The 18,342-nt window shown below is 30.9% G+C and overlaps 2 protein-coding genes across 2 annotated transcripts; both read left to right on the forward strand.

Moving 5' to 3' along the window:
• Positions 1–131: 131 nt before the first annotated feature.
• Positions 132–6,651, forward strand: LOC106662674 (snRNA-activating protein complex subunit 1-like). The gene is made up of 7 exons (XM_014386908.2): positions 132–403; positions 4,164–4,310; positions 4,376–4,526; positions 4,597–4,774; positions 5,856–5,972; positions 6,082–6,112; positions 6,432–6,651. Exons 1-7 carry the CDS (start codon positions 264–266, stop codon positions 6,562–6,564), a joined length of 897 nt encoding a protein of 298 aa, XP_014242394.1. The 5' UTR covers positions 132–263; the 3' UTR covers positions 6,565–6,651.
• A 100-nt stretch (positions 6,652–6,751) lies between these two features.
• LOC106662622 (cytochrome P450 6k1-like) lies at positions 6,752–10,247 on the forward strand. The gene is made up of 10 exons (XM_014386827.2): positions 6,752–6,907; positions 7,029–7,323; positions 7,378–7,517; positions 7,577–7,724; positions 7,780–7,945; positions 8,554–8,700; positions 8,769–8,842; positions 9,013–9,240; positions 9,463–9,708; positions 9,765–10,247. The coding sequence occupies exons 2-10, from the start codon at positions 7,104–7,106 to the stop codon at positions 9,926–9,928; spliced, it is 1,533 nt and encodes a 510-aa protein (XP_014242313.1). The 5' UTR covers positions 6,752–6,907; positions 7,029–7,103; the 3' UTR covers positions 9,929–10,247.
• Positions 10,248–18,342: the final 8,095 nt, after the last annotated feature.

Raw genomic sequence — 18,342 nt, forward strand, 5'->3', positions numbered from 1 at the left:
ATGAATAACTGTAAAATAAAATAAACAATATATTTCAATTACGATTTGTATTTTAATTTTATTCAAGTTGAAATCTCTCAGCTTGTGATGTCAATCATGTTTCATGCTGGCGCTACGATCAGAGAACTTCAGTACTCATGAAAGAGCGGCACGGCATTACTTAGCAACGACGGAACCTTCAATCAACAGTCGCTTTGCCCTTTACAGTTTTGCAGAGCCTCTGATGATTTCGGATTTTCGGCCTCTTCACACTTTGCAGTGCCATGTCGTCTGCAAATAAAATAATGGCAGGGGTGGACGCGGATTGCAGCAATTTGATAGTCAACTTCTACAGAAAAATGACGTGCGATTTCAACGCTTTCGTAGAATCTTGGATCGAAATGGAATTTTATTATATATTCAGGTTTGTTCAGTAAATATAATATATTTAATTTTACTAGGATGAAAACATCAATATTAATAACAATAATAATAAATATTACAATAATATGATAACAAATAATTAAATATATAAAATTAAAATGCAAAAGCACTCAGGAGTCTTCATGCTGAGGTGACATGTTGAAGTTTAAAAAAAGTGCACTACATTATTATGCTATTGAATAGGTGTACATTTTTGAGAATAAATATTTATGTATATTGGTAATTATAAAGTTATAACTATATGGAGGTATGTGGATTAAGGCATTTGACTTCATTGACCATACAACACTAATAAAATTTAAAATTGGCATAAATGAAACTGCTCTTAATCTTTTTCAATCGTATCTTTTCGAGAGGGCTCAGAAAACTAGATTTGGATCTTGCTGTAGTGCACTGATATCAATTAAATGTGTGGTATCACAGGGTACAGTTTTAGGTCCTATTGTTTTCTTTATTTACATTACAATTAATTAAGGTTTTTAGTTGAGATAAAGAAGTCAATGGCACGAGCGGGATTCGAACCCACGATCTTCGGCTTGATACGCCGCTGCTCTACCACTTGAGTGTATCTAGCCGAAGATCGTGGGTTCGAATCCCGCTCGTGCCATTGACTTCTTTATCTCAACTAAAAACCTTAATTAATTGTAATGTATTAATTGGTCAAGCGGACCACGAAATTATTGAATTTACTTACATTAATGATTATTAATATGGAAAATTCTGGGATAATCTTTAATTATGCTGATTACAATTTTATTATTTGTTCAGCAAAAAAATTAAATGAAATTACTAACTCTATTATAAAGAATTTTTGTAAATAAAAGATTGGCTCGATCAAAATGCTCTGCTTTTAAATTTAGAAAAACTAACGTTATATCCTTTTTATTAAAAAGCACCTGATATAAACAGACAGAATTATTTTACATTGTGCAGAAACATTTTAAATTGTTCCTGCAAACTTCCTTTTGTAATTAAAGAAATTACTTTTTGACCTATTATTTCTTTACAGTATAATCAATGGGCGACTAATATTGTACATTCATGTGTAAAAAGTAAATACAAGGAAAAATGGCTAGGGCCATTATGCTTCCTAGTGGCTGAGTATTTTAAATATGTTTACAAATATGACTAAATTAGTTTAATTAAATAAATAAGTGCGTAAGTGTATTATTAGGCAACATGTAAACTTTAATTTTCAGGCTGAAACGTTGGTAAAGAGATTCAGAAAATATTTTTACAAATTTTGAGTTTTTAGAAGTATTTCATTTTGATTTGCTCTAAAATCATTTTATTCCGCCTTAGCACAATACACATTATGTTATGGGATTATGGTGTGGGGTGAAACTAGTAAGAATATTTTATGCACCCTAAAAGCCATCAAAATTGTCTAATAAAAATAATTTTAAATAAACAAATATGCAAAACAAAGATACTATTCAAGGAATTTTTAATTTAAAACAATTGTCCCCAGTGTTTCTCCCAGAGAGCTCTTTTCAGCTTTCTCAAATTTATTAGAATTTATAATGAGATTTAGGCCTTTTCCCAAATTGTTATATCATTGAATGTTTGCCTGCTAATGTTTGAGTGAAAGTAGTGCGTGCAAGATTTCTTTCTTTTTTTCAGGAATTTTTGAAATGAAATGTAAGAAAATACAAATTGCAGGGTAATAAACTACAATGCCCAAAATCGCAATTTAAATAAAAAGATTTCATGCTGAAACTTTTGCTAGTCTAATTATTATTATTAGCCATACAAGCCTATGGGAAATGTTTAAATTATGGCACAAAAATTCAAAATTCTAATAAAAAAACTGGAATAAATTTTATGTAATTTAAAATGGGATTTTTGCATACATTTGGCCATCCAAATTAAGAATTTTAAAAGTATATATTAAAGCTTGGATGGCAATAGGATAAATTAGTTTACGAGTGAATGTTTGGAGTCAGAGCTTTATCGCACTCAGAAGGGATATAGCTAAATTAAGATAGAAGGTTTGGATGTTAGGGCGTGAAATGACCTTAGCCATTAAAACGCCCTTAAAAATTAATAATAATAATTATTATTATTTTTAAATGCTGATGTCTTCATATGTGTTTTGTTTGTTTGTTTGTTTAATAAAGTAAAATCATTTACTTTTGACGTTCGGGAATTTACACCCATCATCAGAAATCTATATTATTTATAAAAATACATAAGCATAACATTAATATTCATATTTTACATCAATTTATTAAAAGTTTATCTTGTATAGTATTAGAATAATAATTTACTATATCCTTATTGGATTTGAATCAAAATGAAAGATAATAATTCCATGTTGAAAATAAAACAACTTTAAATCTAAATACTGTAATTGATCTTATAACTTAAACTTATTTATGAAAAAAAAATTATTTATTTAATTTCAGAACTTTATTCAGTACAAAAAATGTGTACATCCATACATTCTTGAATCAAAAAATTATGTTTCTCAGTCTTTTTTTAAATTAATATTATGGTTTATTTGTATTATTATAATAAAAAGACATTGTTAATTAACTCTTGCTATCTGCCACAAGTATTTATACTAATGCAAAGCAGGCTGTTTGGGGATGCTGGTGGCTGTAATCGTCAAGTCGTTGACACGATGCTCATCTCTGTAAGGTGAAGGTCCCGGGTACGAATCTAGCATTCAAACCTGACACCCAACATACAAACCAGCACCACAAGGCTCATATAACCTCATACCTGGAAAAAAAAATCAAATCCAAAAAACGTCATTATCTTTTGAAAGCTCAAATCTATTGATAATAAGTTGGTGATAGAGAGTACAGTACTGGATTACAAAATTTTTGATGAAAAATATTCTATTTAAAATGTTTAACTTATAATGCTCTTAGTTTCGTCATTATATTGATGGTAAAAGTTTAATTAAATAATTGCCATGTAAAATTGTTTGCCTTTGTAATTTAATTTAATATTATAATTTTAATAAGAATTTATGCTTATTTATGATCTCTTAAAAGTTATTTAGATGTAAATTCTTGCATAGTTAGGATTTTACTTTGTATTTTTTTTTAAATAAAGATAGCAAATAATTTGTTCCAGGTCTTCTCAAACTGGTAAACTTAATTGGTTTGTAGTATTATCATCAAGTTGATCACTTCATATTGTGTAAAATCTTGTAATGTTTTGCATTTTAAACAATATGAATTTTTTTATGATTGTTATTTAGTTGTCAGATGGAATATGACGATTCCTCCATATATTGCTTTACCGTAAGGGAACTGAATTTTTCAAAAAATCTGTTTAGTAGATCTTTTGATTTACTAACAGAACCATTTGATTTTATGATTTCTGTCAATACAATGAAAAAATGGTATGCTGCTGTATGTATCTAAAGGATCTTTGATTTGTCAGTGTTTCCTTTTGGTTTAACGTTGTAAGAACATTTAAAATAGTCAGGATCAATATATATATATAAATATTCACAAATATACAAGCACATATACATCTGTGCCACTAGAATGCTTTGCTCATACTCTTGTGTAAATAATGAAATTATTGTACACATGGTTTTGCATTAACAAATAGTGATTTACTTTCTCGATCAGAACTAAGACCCTAATACTTTCATTTTATGTTGTGTAAAAATTGTGGGAACTTTTATTACATTTTTACTGAGTAAAAAATTAATATTATTTTATATGATAATCTTTAAATGAATGCAATGATGTATATATTTTTTATTTTTATTTTAGTGGAAGGCCATCCGTTATAGAGATGAAGTATTTTACCAGGGAAATTCTTATAATTGCTAAAAAATTGGCTCTTTCCAAGTTCACAAAGTGGGAACGAGTAGGAGGGCTATATTTAATGTTTGCTCTCTTCATGACCCAGCCATTGGAGTAATTATTTTAAATCAGTTTCTCAAATGAAAAAATGGTTTAGCTCAGTGATAATTAATTTTTAGAAACAAAGTAAGGATCAGAATCGAATTGGAAGAATGGAAAACACTAAGAGAATTTGTAAAGAATATCGTACAGAATAGCAAAGAAGTTGGCTTTTGCTTTTACAAGCTAGTCCATGAAAAGGCGTTCGATTTTGTATTTGCTGAGATACCTGTAATGTAATTTTTGTTTGTACTAAGTATTATAATTAACTTGCTCACAATCAATGTATTTGTATTTCTAGTATTCAAGAGAGAGAAGGAAGGTAGAGGAAACTGAATCAGAAAAAAAAAATTTCCAGGCCAAGCAAGAAGACGATAGGCTAAGGTTCCATGAAATTCTTAAGATGGTTAATTTTGACAAAGAAGAATGGCTTAAAGAGGAGAGTGCACTTAATGCAGCAAAAGCAAGATTAAACAAATGTAAATTTGTTTATAATATTGACAGCAGTTTTAGTTTTTGACCGAATATTTTAGTGTGAAAATCAACACTGTTTTGGGAAAAGTAGTACACGCACACTCACACAGACTCTCTGTCTGTATCTCTCTCTCTCACTATCTCTCTCTCTCTCTCTCTCTCTCTCTCTCTCTCTCTCTCACACACACACACACACATTTTGTCAGTTTGTAGGTGTGCATACATTCATACTATCTTCCTCTCTCTTATATACACACTCACTCACTACCTGATCCAAAATTCATAACCGACAGATACTTTCAAGTCATTAGTGGTTTTTTTTCTATCTGTCAGCTATCACGCAAATATATACCCAAGGAACGTATCTTATAACCCATCCTTTTCACAGTATAAACCACAGATATTCGTACCCTTTTTGAAACTATCCTTTCCACTATTCAGAAGTTACACCATCCTTTGCTATTATGAAAATCCCATCGTCACATCCTTTAAGCAGTGGAAAATGATATTAAATATAAAAAAGTGTGAACATGTCACTTTCATTCTTCGAAGAATAACCACTGCTATATACTACAATAGTATTCCCTATTTTTCCTCCTTTTTGCCATTTTTCAAAACTCATAAGGTGGGGTTGAGATAGGAAGTTGATGTCCGAGTGGATCGAGGTCACGATAGCTCAAGTGGTAGAGCAGCGGCGTATCTAGCTGAAGATTGTGGGTTCAAATCCCGCTCGTGCCATTAACTTTTTTTCATCTCAACTAAAAACTTTAATTAATTGTAATGTATTAATTGGACAAGCGGACCACGAAATTAGTGAATTTAATATATTATAAATGTGGAGTTTTTATAATAAAGCATGCATGGGCTTATCTAGAACATACATACACACAAGAACACTCTCAATGCTTATAAAGTCTTCACAATTCTTGCAAATGATTATGGTACAAGTGTCAAGCTATAGCCATTCTTCTAATCAAATCATAAACCAAGAAGGAAAAAATCAAATTTAATGTAGCTTGTTTTAAAATTTAAACATTTCATTTAATCTTAATTTTGTTTCTTATTTTAAAATTATTTAATTTTTAGTGCTACCTCCTGGTGAAGTAAAATTTGAAATGAGCAACTTTTTAAGTCCATTTGTTCTTGAAACTCCTGAGACACATCCTGAAACCCCAACTCCGTCGACATCTGGCACTCAGAAATGTAATTATCATAAAAACATAATAAAATAATAATCAAAAAATAATAAATAAAAAATTCACATTTTTTATACATTGCTCATTACTTTTAACTAAAATGTATCTTTTTTCAGCATCAAATTTGCAAGGAAGAAAAGGACAATGGTAACTATGTACTGAAAATTTATAATATTTACCATACATAATTATGATATAATTTTCCTGTCGTCTGCAGAGTGATGAATCTTTAATTTGGTTGTTACTGATCATCCTGGTATGCCTATCTTCGCTGGGTTGGTCTATCATTTGTTGGCGTTTCACCATCTTCAGTGCTGGGTCTGTAAATACAATATATAAAAGGTAACAAAATAAGACACAGACCCAAAACTGAAAATGGCGAAATGCAGAACGGGCCAATACAGTGAGGGTAGGCAGACCAGAATGATCAGTAACGACAAATTACTTTTTTTTTCTTTTCCTATAGGTTGATAAATAGCATCAAGCCACCTGAAGATGAAATAACAACAGAAGAATTGCATCAGGAAATCAACCCATCCTGTTCTCTTCCCATGATTTGTGATAATTTTGATGAAGCTGCAGACGTGGAAGATGTATGATTTGATGTAATAGAGACTGATTTTTATTTTAATGATTTATTATTTGTAAAAAACTTTTATTTTGTCAATAAATAATTTTTTTCTAAACAACTTAGTTATTTTTATAATACAAGTACTATTTTATTTTTAAAAAAATGGAGCGAAAGGTCAATACTCCATTACTGGAAGTGGCCTTCAAGCCAGCTGTAATCCAGAGTTATCTTTGTTTCTACTTAGCTTCTTTATTTCATTGTTCTGTTCCTCTTATCCTTCTTCTTATCAACCTCCTTGTTCTTTATAACAATTGTGTGACTTTTCTGTTTAGAATGTTTTCTTTTGTGGATTTGTTAATTTGGGAGTAAAGGTAATAGTCATTTTTTTAATAATGTTTCATGAGTAAAATTTTAATTTTTTTTGCTATACATTTATTCATTATTCATGCACAAATAAGCTTTGATTTTAAAATCATTTGATTTATATTTCAGATAATTAATTTTTAGTGAACTGATTAGAATTATAAGTTTAATTATACAGAATAAAATAATATACCTGAAGGTAAAATGGAACTTTTGACATGGAGTTTGGCTGTAATTATCAGTTTGCTTGGATTTTTCTACATGCATATAACTAAAAACCGTGGATACTGGAAAAAGCGTGGTGTCAAAGAAATCGAGTACGCCTTTCCTTTTGGAAGCATTAAAGATAGGTTTCTTATGAGAAAGTCATTTCATGAATTTTATGCCGAGATGTGTTACAAGTATTATGGTGAGCCTTATATAGGTCAGTAAAAATAGATAATAGATTAAGTTCCAGAAACTAATTGTGTTTTACTAGGATTTTATGAAGGGTCTCGGCCAGTCTTGATGATCCAGGACCCAGATATTCTAAGAAGCGTGATGTCTAGCAACTTTGACCACTTTGTAGACAGAGGGGCTCCTATAGTTAATAAGTACCCACATATTGCTAAAATGATGGTAGTAAAATTCTTGTTTTATTGTAACGTATGGTTTTTCATTGTGACATTAACGTACAGTTAATACTCAATGGAAAAGAGTGGAAACAAGTCAGATCGATTGTGGCACCAGCGTTTTCAACTGGGAAAATCAGAAAGATGCTCGACACAATTGAACTATCTTCTCAAGACCTAAAACAATACATAACAAAAATCATTAAAGAAAATGGTAATAAAATATTCATCCGATTAATGAAAAATATCTTAAATTATGAAATTTTCAGGGGGAGAATCAACAGGTCCAATAAACGTACCTGAAACTATGCGTAAATTCACTCTGGATGTCATTGCCAGTACTGCTTTTGGTGTGACATGCAAGAGTTTTGAAAATGAAAGTTCTGAATTTTCAAACAAAATAGCCAATTTCCATAATATATCAAATATAGCTAGGTAAATTTTATATAAATATAAAATATTATTAGAACACTAACACAAAATTGGTTTTATTAATCAGATAAAATCAATATAAGTATGGATATTTTATTGTCCATTTTAAAATTAATAGGGAACAGGAAGATGTATATGGGAGCTATTTAAATATTTGATACTCGTTGACATACCCGCACAGTAGACTTGTTATACATGGGGGTATGTACCAAGTATCACTGTGGATAACAAAAACCTGCTTAATAGAAAAAAAAAGTTTTTTCATGAATACAACTAACTCTTTTACACAATTAATTACACCGTTGCTTCATGTTTTTTGATGCAAACAAAATTAATCCTTCTTGAAATATAACTTCCTTTATCTAACGATAAGAATGGAAAGGACAAAGAATGAAATTTAATTTTAGCACAAATTCAAAACTTTGTATATAGTTCTGTAACATTCAATTTCTTTTTAAAATTGTTTTTATTTCATTTTAACCATAAGGTTCTTTAAATTATCAAGCTAAATTACACTTTTATAGAACAAAATTAATCGAAAAATAATAATTTCAAGCAATTATAATTTTTATTATTATTTTATAATATTATTTATTATTAATTTGTTGTAGAATGGTAATTATATTGATAATTTCCTTAGAAGTACCTAATATTATAACAAACCTACTTCCAGTATCTTTGTTTAACCATGACACAGTGACATATTTGGCCAAAGTTGTAAAAGAGACGACAAAGTACAGATTAGACAACAACATGAGGTGACTTATAAAATTAAATAAATACTTTGGTCATTGGTCAAATAAAAATATCAACATTTATAAAACAGGCGAAATGATTTTCTTCAGCTGTTAATGGATGCACAAAACATATCTTCAGGAGAGGAAGACGAAAATCAAACTGGTACACAAATTTCATAAATGTTGGTTCTTATAAGATTTTCAAATTTGTAAAAAATATTTTTTTCAACTATCATATGTGTATAATGTCTCTAATTAGTTTTATTTATACAGATATAAAGTTAAGTGTATTGTACAAAACAATAGGCAATTAAAATAAAAAAAAAATTGTAGGAGATGGTATAAGCGAAGATACAGCAATTGCTCAGTCTGTGCTGTTTCTTGTCGCTGGTTATGAAACTTCGAGCACTTTGTTAACAATGGCTTGCTACGAGCTTGCACAGAACCTCCAAATTCAGGAGAAACTTCGATCTGAAATCAAAGTAAAACTGGAATCGGCTTCTGGGAAGTTGTCTTATGATGATTTGAATGATCTTCCATACCTTGATATGGTTCTTGCAGGTTTTTTATTTATTTATTTTTTTTTTTTTAAATATATATATTTTTTTTTTTAATTTCACGATTCTGATCTGTACGTGTGTTTTATATGAATTTAAAATCTTAAATTTTTATTGATAATTTATTCTTTTTTAAGTATATATTAATTTACTTGTTTTTGAATTATATTATTTTTTTTTAATTTAACCTTTAGGAAATAATAACTTCAAAATGTATATATTTCAGAAACACTTCGTTTATACCCGCCTATAGGAAGAGCAGAAAGGATCTGTACGAAACCAATAAAACTAGGAGATCTGTACATTGAAAAAAACTTAAAAATGTGCGTATCAATTGTGGGCATACACATGAACCCAGATTATTATCCAGAGCCCAAGGTTTTTAAGCCCGAGAGGTTCAGCGATGAGGAAAAAGCCAAGAGACATACTTATGTCTACCTGCCATTTGGTCACGGGCCGAGGCAATGCATAGGTACAAATATTTATTCAAAAACTTTATTTTTTATAACAAATGTTATATTTTTCCAGGGTCTAGGTTTGCCCAGATGACGGTTAAATTGTGCCTGGCCCATATAATTAGTAATTTTAACATAAATATTTGCGAAAAAACAAAAATTCCATTTGAGTACGATAAAAAATCAATATTTCTGAAGTCGTCTACAGGAATTTATTTACAATTTTCGCACAATTAAATGGTTTAAATAGAACAATTTACTGGACATTGATTTTAATCTGAACAGCAAGGGTGTGGTCTGTGTTCTCATTTTATGACACAATTTAGTTTATAAAAATGACAATTATATCTTGATTTGATTGGTATCAGTCTTAATATTATAATTGTGTTTAAAAATTTGAGATAAGGGAGATTTTGAATGAAAAAAATGTTCCTTCATCAAGCTTTTGAGAAATACATTCCCTACATCAGGACTTTAAAACTATACTCTATATAAATATAGCTAATATAAATATATATACATATACTACTCTATAAAATATATAGATAGAGTAAAATTTAACTAACAATTTATTCTATCACTGAATGATTATTTTCTGAGGTTTTGGTGAATTTTCATTCAAACCATCATAAATAAATATTTTTTATTAAAGCTCATGAATTTCTGATATTATTTAATTTGGTTTACATTTATAATGTATGCTTTAATTAATATAAAAATACATACATATATTTTGAAATAAACGATGAAATATAAATGTGCGTTTTTTTGGTTTTTTAAATGTATTTCTAGTGATATTCTTTTTAACAAATATTTTAAAAAATATACACACAATATTAAAAATTATGGCTTCAACCATAATAAATTTATGAGTTTAGCCTTAGTAGAGAGGAAGAAAAATACTACCCACCAATTGTACATTTCAATCAAAACCCAATTGAAGCCACAATTTTTAACATTGCAATTAGAAATTTATATTTGTTAACCAAGTAAATCATTAGCAATAGTTTCAAAAGCTTGACGAAAAGGATATATTTCCAAAGCTTGACATAGGAACTGAGAGTTGACTTTCTTTCAAAATTCCCTGTATCCAGTTTTATATTAAATTATATAATTAACGTTTCTTTCTAATTTACTAAATGGACTGAATATCAGTTCCAAGTTGATCTACTGTTGGGCTTGACAAGCAAATTAAAATATTAAAAGGTCTCTGTTTATTATTAATAAGCTCATCTATTAGTCCTTCATTATGTTGGGATAGGGTAATTTTTCAGTCAATCACAACATTGTCAATGTATGAATCAAGGGTTTCATCATTCTTTAATTGCTTCAGTCAGTTTTCACCCATAACACTGTGGACATTGTTATGTAAATGTTGTAAGGGTCAGGAGAAAAAGCTGTTGACACTGCATTTTTATGCTAATTGAACGGTGGCAAAAGAGGGTAAATGTGGGGGTTGGTTTGAGGCAAAATACCAAGGGATTTTCTTTTTATATTATAATTTATTATTAGATTATTTGGAAAATAACCTAAATAAATTGGATTTGATTAGTAATAAAAATATAATATTGATAAACTTGTTGATTTATTATCCAGGTGCAATCAAAAGCTAATTGTTTTTGCCAGTTCTAGAGAACCAATTTATATAAATTAATTTCAAATATTTAGTAAATTGTTTTTATAATACAGTATTATTATTATTAGATTGTTTGGAAAATCATCCAAACAAATTGGATTTGATTAGTAATAAAAATATCATATTGATAAACTTGTTGATTTATTATCCAGGTGCAACCAAAAGCTAATTGTTTTTGCCAGTTCGAGAGAACTAATTTATATAAATTAATTTCAAATATTTAGTAGTTGTTTGAGTGATTTCAATGATTTGATAATAATTGCAACTACATTAATCTGAAGAAAAAGAAGAAGAAGAAGGAAAAACAGAAGGGTTTGTGTTATATTAGTCCTGGTGCCGTAGTGACTTTTTCTAGTTTAAGTGCAATACTGAGCCATCCTTAAAGGCTGATAATTGAGTTCTTTGGTATGCTCACATCTCAGCTTCCTTAGCATTTATGAGGAGTTGCATTAGACATCTGCATACAAATGTATTTATAACATGTATGGCAAAGGTTGGTAGTTCAACAGTGAACAGTTTATTATTATTATTATTATATACATATAACAACAGTTATATCCCTAAACAAAGTACAAACTGTCCAATACAACTTTAAAAATATGATGTTGTATTGGATCTTCTTGAGGTCATTCTACAGGTGAATAAAGAACATCACTACTGGGTTTCACCAAGCTTTCAGCGAATGTTCTGCCATCTTCAGGGCCTAATTTATTGAAAACAAAATTTACATGAACAGAGTTACATAACACATCATATATACATACATTATAAAAATAAAATTACGTACTTTACCCAGTTTTTAGGACAATTAAATTTATTGCACATGTTTGTTGTTTTTTTAAATGAAGGTGAAAATGAATCTACATACTAAAATAAAAATAGTCTTGCTTAAAATCTAGTGGCACTCATCGGTCCATCCTTTGGTCTCACTTCTTTCATAAGTTAATACTCAATCTCAGGTACATGTATTTCTTCTATCACAGATACGTTATATATATATATATATATATATACAACTAATAAACTGTTTTTTAACTTAAAATTATAATTTAATTATCTACAACTATGTACAAGGAATTCGAAGAAAATTGAGACACATAGGACTTTAAAAATCATCAAGATGCACAAGAATTTTATATTATTAGACTATTAAAACATTTTTAATTTTTACAAAGTATTATTTACATATCCTTGGATTGTTTACTGGATTTCATTACCAAACTTAAATAAACAGTATGATGAAAATAATAATAAACTTCTTTGTGATTTTCCTTAAAACATGTTTGTTGACGTTGTAAGTAGAAATCATCAGGAGTAAATTTTACTTAAAACCTATAAACTAAAAATAAACATATTATTACATATAAATACTACATTTTTGTATTGAAATGTAGTAAGAATGATTTTTTCAGGTTTTTATTTTTTTAATTATTATTATTTTTTTTAAATGGCCTTATCTATTACTGATTACGCCCAATGTAAGTGGGATGCTTAGGTCACCAGAGACCCAAGCCTGACAGAGCCATCCCACAACACGAGTGGAAGGAAATCCTCGAAATCTTCACTTAAATCTTACTTTCATACTGTGACCAATTCGGGATGTGGATAAAAACCATTACATTGAAATTAATATGGAAAAGTCCACATCCCACAGGTCCCAGACATGACCGGACTCCTCCCTGTCCCACCCTAATCAACCCCTGACAGAGCTCAGGCCCCAGGCACACACGAGACCCACAACAACCCACTGGGCATCCTAAATTTTCAACCCGCTATCTCTCAGAAATCTCTATAAACACTTTTATGCCATTATACTACCTGACACAACTGTTGTGTTAAAAGGAAAACGGTTTTGTTAAGTTGTCACAATGTTCTAAGGACTTTAATAATTGTTCCCTTTGCTTATTGTACTTTAATTTTTTCAGGTTCAAATAAATATCATACCTTCACATTTTTCTTTAGGTGGGTATTTAGAAGAAATGGTTTTCCTGGTGTAAATATGAAATAGATTTTGTAGTTTAAAAAAGTATTATTACAATAGTACATGTAAAATCAATAATAGTAAAAAATGTATGGTGATTAGTGACCGTTAATCAATAATTATTCAGAAATTGTGAGATGCGGTCTGGTGTGATGTAGGTTTCAGAAAAACATTTTCTTTATCGTGCCAACATTTCGATTAACGGTCACTAATCACCACACATTTCTACACGAGAAGAACGAAGAACATGGGATTCTATGAACAAATTTCAACTACATATGGACACCCAGCTAAAAGTATTCTGAAGGACATCGCCAACAATGAGAAGAAACTCGCATTGGCTATCAACCAGAGAACTTTTTTGCTGAAATGCAGACAACACAACGTCCTGAAGATGATCTCAATAAAGATCGAAATGTTGGCACGATAAAGAAAATGTTTTTCTGAAACCTACATCACACCAGACCGCATCTCACGATTTCTGAATAATAGTAAAAAAGCTATGCATCATTTCAATTTTTCCAGCATGCAAAATTAATTTTTTATGGCAGATTAGTTCCTTTAGGATATGTGCAGTGTAATCAATAATCACATTACATAAATGCAGTTGCAATAGCAGTTCAACATCAAGTTTAAAGACATCAAAAGAATAATAAATTTCTTCATTTTTTTAAAAAGTTTTAATAAATAAACTATATAATTACTTGCTACAGTTAAATGAGTATATAGACTATGTAGCATGAGATATTTACAGTATGTAAATAGAAATAAGTTATCTCAAGGGTAATTAAAGTAAATTAAAAAAACTACCAGCTGGGTGTCTTGAACAAGGGGTGAAATCCACTTTAGTTATCGCAACTATGTGAGATTCCTCCTTGTTGATGCTGAAATTTGGTTGTTCTCATTTATTTTGGTTTGCCTATCCTTGCTGGGTTGATCTGTCAGATGTGTTTCGGTTTTTTTTTAAAGATGGCGAAATGCAACTGTCAGATCACTCTAGGAAGGATAGGCAGATAAAACACGATAAATAAGAACCAAATTTCATATTCCGAGTTTATACAAGTGATTTAAAATGTGAAAAAGCATTAAACTTCTTTACATTACACTTTATTTTTAATTTTAAAAAAGAAAAGATTATATGGGCTGTGATCACGTTGTTTTAGCTTTGATAGTAAATTAATATGAAAATTAATATATCCCCCATCCATTGGCATGAGCTGTATAGAACGTAATCTATTGAACAATTGTATTTTGATGACATGTAACGAATGGAAGTGCACCCCCTGCCAATGTACCAATGAAAAGTGTCAATTTGTCAATGATATCAATATATATTGATTTTGATGTTATACCATTTGATATAAACCTTTATGAAGGTAGTTAATAATCCATTACCAATAAATACAGTAATAAGTACAATATCCAATAACTACATTGTGCAGTAAGAGCAATGAATATGCTGCCACCAATATTCATTGGTATCCCAATAGAAGCTGCTTACTAGCAATGTCAATATGGAATAATGTCATTAAATATTAATATATTGTATTAAATAAAAATTATAGATCCATTCTTTGGACTCAAATCCATGAAGGTACTAAAAAAAATTTATTATGAACTGAAATTCACTAATTTCGTGGTCCGCTTGACCAATTAATATATTACAATTAATTAAGGTTTTGGTTGAGATAAAAAAGTCAATGGCACGAGCGGGATTCGAACCCACGATCTTCGGCTTGATACGCCGCTGTTCTACCACTTGAGCTATCGTGACCTCGATCCTTGATTGAAAAATGGCAATAAGGAGGGAAAATTCAAAAGGTGGGGTTGAGATGGGAAGTTAGTGACTAGTGTCCGAGTGGATAGCCGAAGATCGTGGGTTCGAATCCCGCTCGTGCCATTGACTTTTTTACCTCAACCAAAAACCTTAATTAATTGTAAGTTATTATGAACTTAAATGTGGGTGCCGATGTTTTTGAAAAAAAAGCCCATTTGTATGTCGGGTTCGAATGGAGGGCCAATGGATTCGAACCCGGCACCTTTACGTTGCTGCCACCGACGCCCCTTTTAAATTTTGTTAATGTTAAGTTCTGTGAGGGGAATACTTGACACTTTTACCGTTAATTTATTCCAACTTAAATTCAAATTGAACGTAATTTATTGTTTAGCCACAAACCAAAAGACGTCAGGATAATGAAAATGATTGTCGGAGGGAGAGCAAGGGTCACATTATTCATTTTTTGCCACCCCACTTTCTGACAAAGCAGGCCGAACGTTTATAAAATACGAAGTGTCCGGGTGGTACCGGTATCGGTACCCCTTTTAAGAAACCCTCGATGTAGCGTGACTCAGCTCTTTATCCTCCGAGGGTACTGACAAAAGTACAAAAGGATTTTCTGAACTGGAAAACCAAAGAAAACTATATAATTATTCGTCGTCGTCTATTATAGTCAGTATTTGAACTTCTGTGATTTGCGATGGTTGGTTAAAATGAGGTGCGAAAATAGTTAAATTACGCCCCCTGGATGGAAGGACTCTTTGAACTATGCTCTGCTAAAGTCAGGGAGGGTGTTTTACTTCTTCGCTGAACGGCTTATTTGAAAAGAAATTCATCTGCTCGGGTCTAAACTTTGAACCGATCTAAATTATAAATATTCTAGACATACATGGCAATTACATGTATCTTTCTTAAAGAACTTAAATCTTAAACAGGCTGTACAATTTTTGGCATTACATTTATGTTCTATGTTCTTTAATTTAATTTTCTTTTTTGCTATTGTTTTGTTGTTGCATTCATCTTGACCTCTGATAGACGGAATTTTCCATGTCATACTGTGCTTATATTGTAAAGTTATAATTTTATTGTAACAAATAAAGTACCATTATTTGTTTTCCGACCGGCTAGCTGATAGGGACATCGCCGGCCTTTTTTCTATCTCGATGTTTTTTTAACCCTTCCACGCATATATACACACACACATATTATATATTAAAACTTTATCTAAGTTCGGTGGCACTCAAAAGTTTTTGATATACTGCTGAGACCACATAATTAAAACTATACTAAAATTATGTATAACCTAAACCTTCGGTTGGGAGAACGACAACGCGTTTTTCACCTTGTCGCCCTCCTTTCATTCACGCCAATAAATACACTAACAGAGTAAAAATAACGCTTTTTGTATCATAAGTTTACCTACTTGGTAAACAGGTCTGTGTGTACTCGATATTCCACGCCGGCCGAGTCCATACCCACTTAACCACGCAAATCAATACATTCACTCAATAGGTGTCACCAGGGCTTTTGATACTCTTCCGCATATAACGCTGCAAATATACATAAAACTAAATTTATTCGGTGTTTCATCACAAACACACCCAAACACACTCCAACTTTCACGCTAATAAATACATTCGCTCAAATTAAGTATATTATTTTAACCAGCGTACGAAAGGGTTTCGTATATGCGACCATTATCAGCTTCAGGAACCACTACTCTTTTAAAAGCCGATTAAAATTTTGGGCAGGCCACGCGGAGCTAATTCCTCCCACTCTGTTAATATGTTAATATGTGTATTACAGATATTTGTACGTCGCATAAAGGGCATCTCCGTGTTTTGTTTGGCGAGTTTTCATTTGTCCGTAGGTCGTCAATGATTCTTTACGGCCTTTATGACCACGATTTGACCGAAGGTTTTATTTCATGTAGTTGGTCGGTCATGGTGGTCCAGCGGTTCTCCAGTCCTTTCCAGCTGTACCCTCATTATTACTGAATAAAATAAAAAAAAACTTTGGATTTATTCGAAACACCTTCGAACCTAATTTAAATATTTACAAATTGTCCTGGAATATATTTGCACCCTCGGGGCAAAATTGGATAATTTAAAAAAATCACAACTTTTCAGGAGGCAATTTTAAGGTTTAGACCTTTGGCTTAAATTCATTTTTTAGTAACTTTTTCTCAACCAAACTACATAAAAAAATATAAATCAATTTAAATAATCATTTTGGTTAACTAGGACCAACTGAAAACATATAGATTTTTTTTTTTCAGTAACTTTTATCGTATTATTTTGTGTTAATTTAGGTATAGGTTTGAGTTATTCTCGCTTACCGACAGAAAAGTAGAATTAACGAAGTAACTTCTTGATGTGGCTAAAAAGGCACATTGTGTATAAAGGTAAAATTTCCTCCTCGACTTTTCAATTATACAGTCTGTCAGGCGTAAAGACTTACCAGAATATGCACTTATCTCAATTTACCAAAATTTGACTTATTTAGTTTTGCCCCGAAGGTGTAAATATTTTCATTTGAATATACACAAATATTATTATACTTTCTTAAAATAACTTTGAATTTAATTAAACTAAGTGTATTTCAATAACATTTCATTTTAAATTTCTTCAAATTTCCTGAAAATAACTTTAGAGATACTACAATTAATTAAGGTTTTTAGTTGAGATAAAAAAGTCAATGGCACGAGCGGGATTCGAACCCACGATCTTCGGCTTGATACGCCGCTGCTCGACCACTTGAGCTATCCAATTGAATTTTCCCTCCTTTTTGCCATTTTTCAAATGTCGTGTAATCAATCGGGTTGGATTCTCGACGACAAATGAAATGGCCACGGAGAGCTTTAGTGAGGTATACTTGAATTAAGTATATTGAAAAATGGCAGAAAGGAGTGAAAACTCAAAAGGTGGGGTTGAGATGGGAAGTTGGTGTCCGAGTGGATCGAGTGTGTAGAGCAGCGGCGTATCAAGCCGAAGATCGTGGGTTCGAATCCCGCTCATGCCATTGACTTTTTTATCTCAACCAAAAAACCTTAATTAATTGTAATATATTAATTGGTCAAGCGGACCACGAAATTAGTGAATTTAATGATTAAAAATGAAGTATACTTCGCTAAAGCTCTCCGTGGCCATTTCATTTGTCGTCGAGAATCCAACCCGATTATACGACATTTGAAAAATGGCAAAAAGAAGGGAAAATTCAAAAGGTGCAGTTGAGATGGGAAGTTGGTGTCCGAGTGG

The sequence above is a fragment of the Cimex lectularius genome, unplaced genomic scaffold, assembly GCF_000648675.2.
Source record: "Cimex lectularius strain Harlan isolate CLEC.00 unplaced genomic scaffold, Clec_2.1 scaffold43, whole genome shotgun sequence".
In the NCBI taxonomy this organism is placed as follows: domain Eukaryota; kingdom Metazoa; phylum Arthropoda; class Insecta; order Hemiptera; family Cimicidae; genus Cimex; species Cimex lectularius.

What these genes read in the sequence shown, in the direction of transcription:
- LOC106662674 (XM_014386908.2), top strand. Translation starts at nt 264, where the DNA reads ATGTCGTCTGCAAATAAAATAATGGCAGGGGTGGACGCGGATTGCAGC. An exon ending in TTGTATTTGCTGAGATACCT is followed by an intron (nt 4,527 to 4,596) that starts GTAATGTAATTT and finishes TTGTATTTCTAG; the next exon opens with TATTCAAGAGAGAGAAGGAA. An exon ending in CAAGGAAGAAAAGGACAATG is followed by an intron (nt 6,113 to 6,431) that starts GTAACTATGTAC and finishes CTTTTCCTATAG; the next exon opens with GTTGATAAATAGCATCAAGC.
- LOC106662622 (XM_014386827.2), top strand. Translation starts at nt 7,104, where the DNA reads ATGGAACTTTTGACATGGAGTTTGGCTGTAATTATCAGTTTGCTTGGA. An exon ending in TTATGGTGAGCCTTATATAG is followed by an intron (nt 7,324 to 7,377) that starts GTCAGTAAAAAT and finishes GTGTTTTACTAG; the next exon opens with GATTTTATGAAGGGTCTCGG. An exon ending in AGATTAGACAACAACATGAG is followed by an intron (nt 8,701 to 8,768) that starts GTGACTTATAAA and finishes TTTATAAAACAG; the next exon opens with GCGAAATGATTTTCTTCAGC.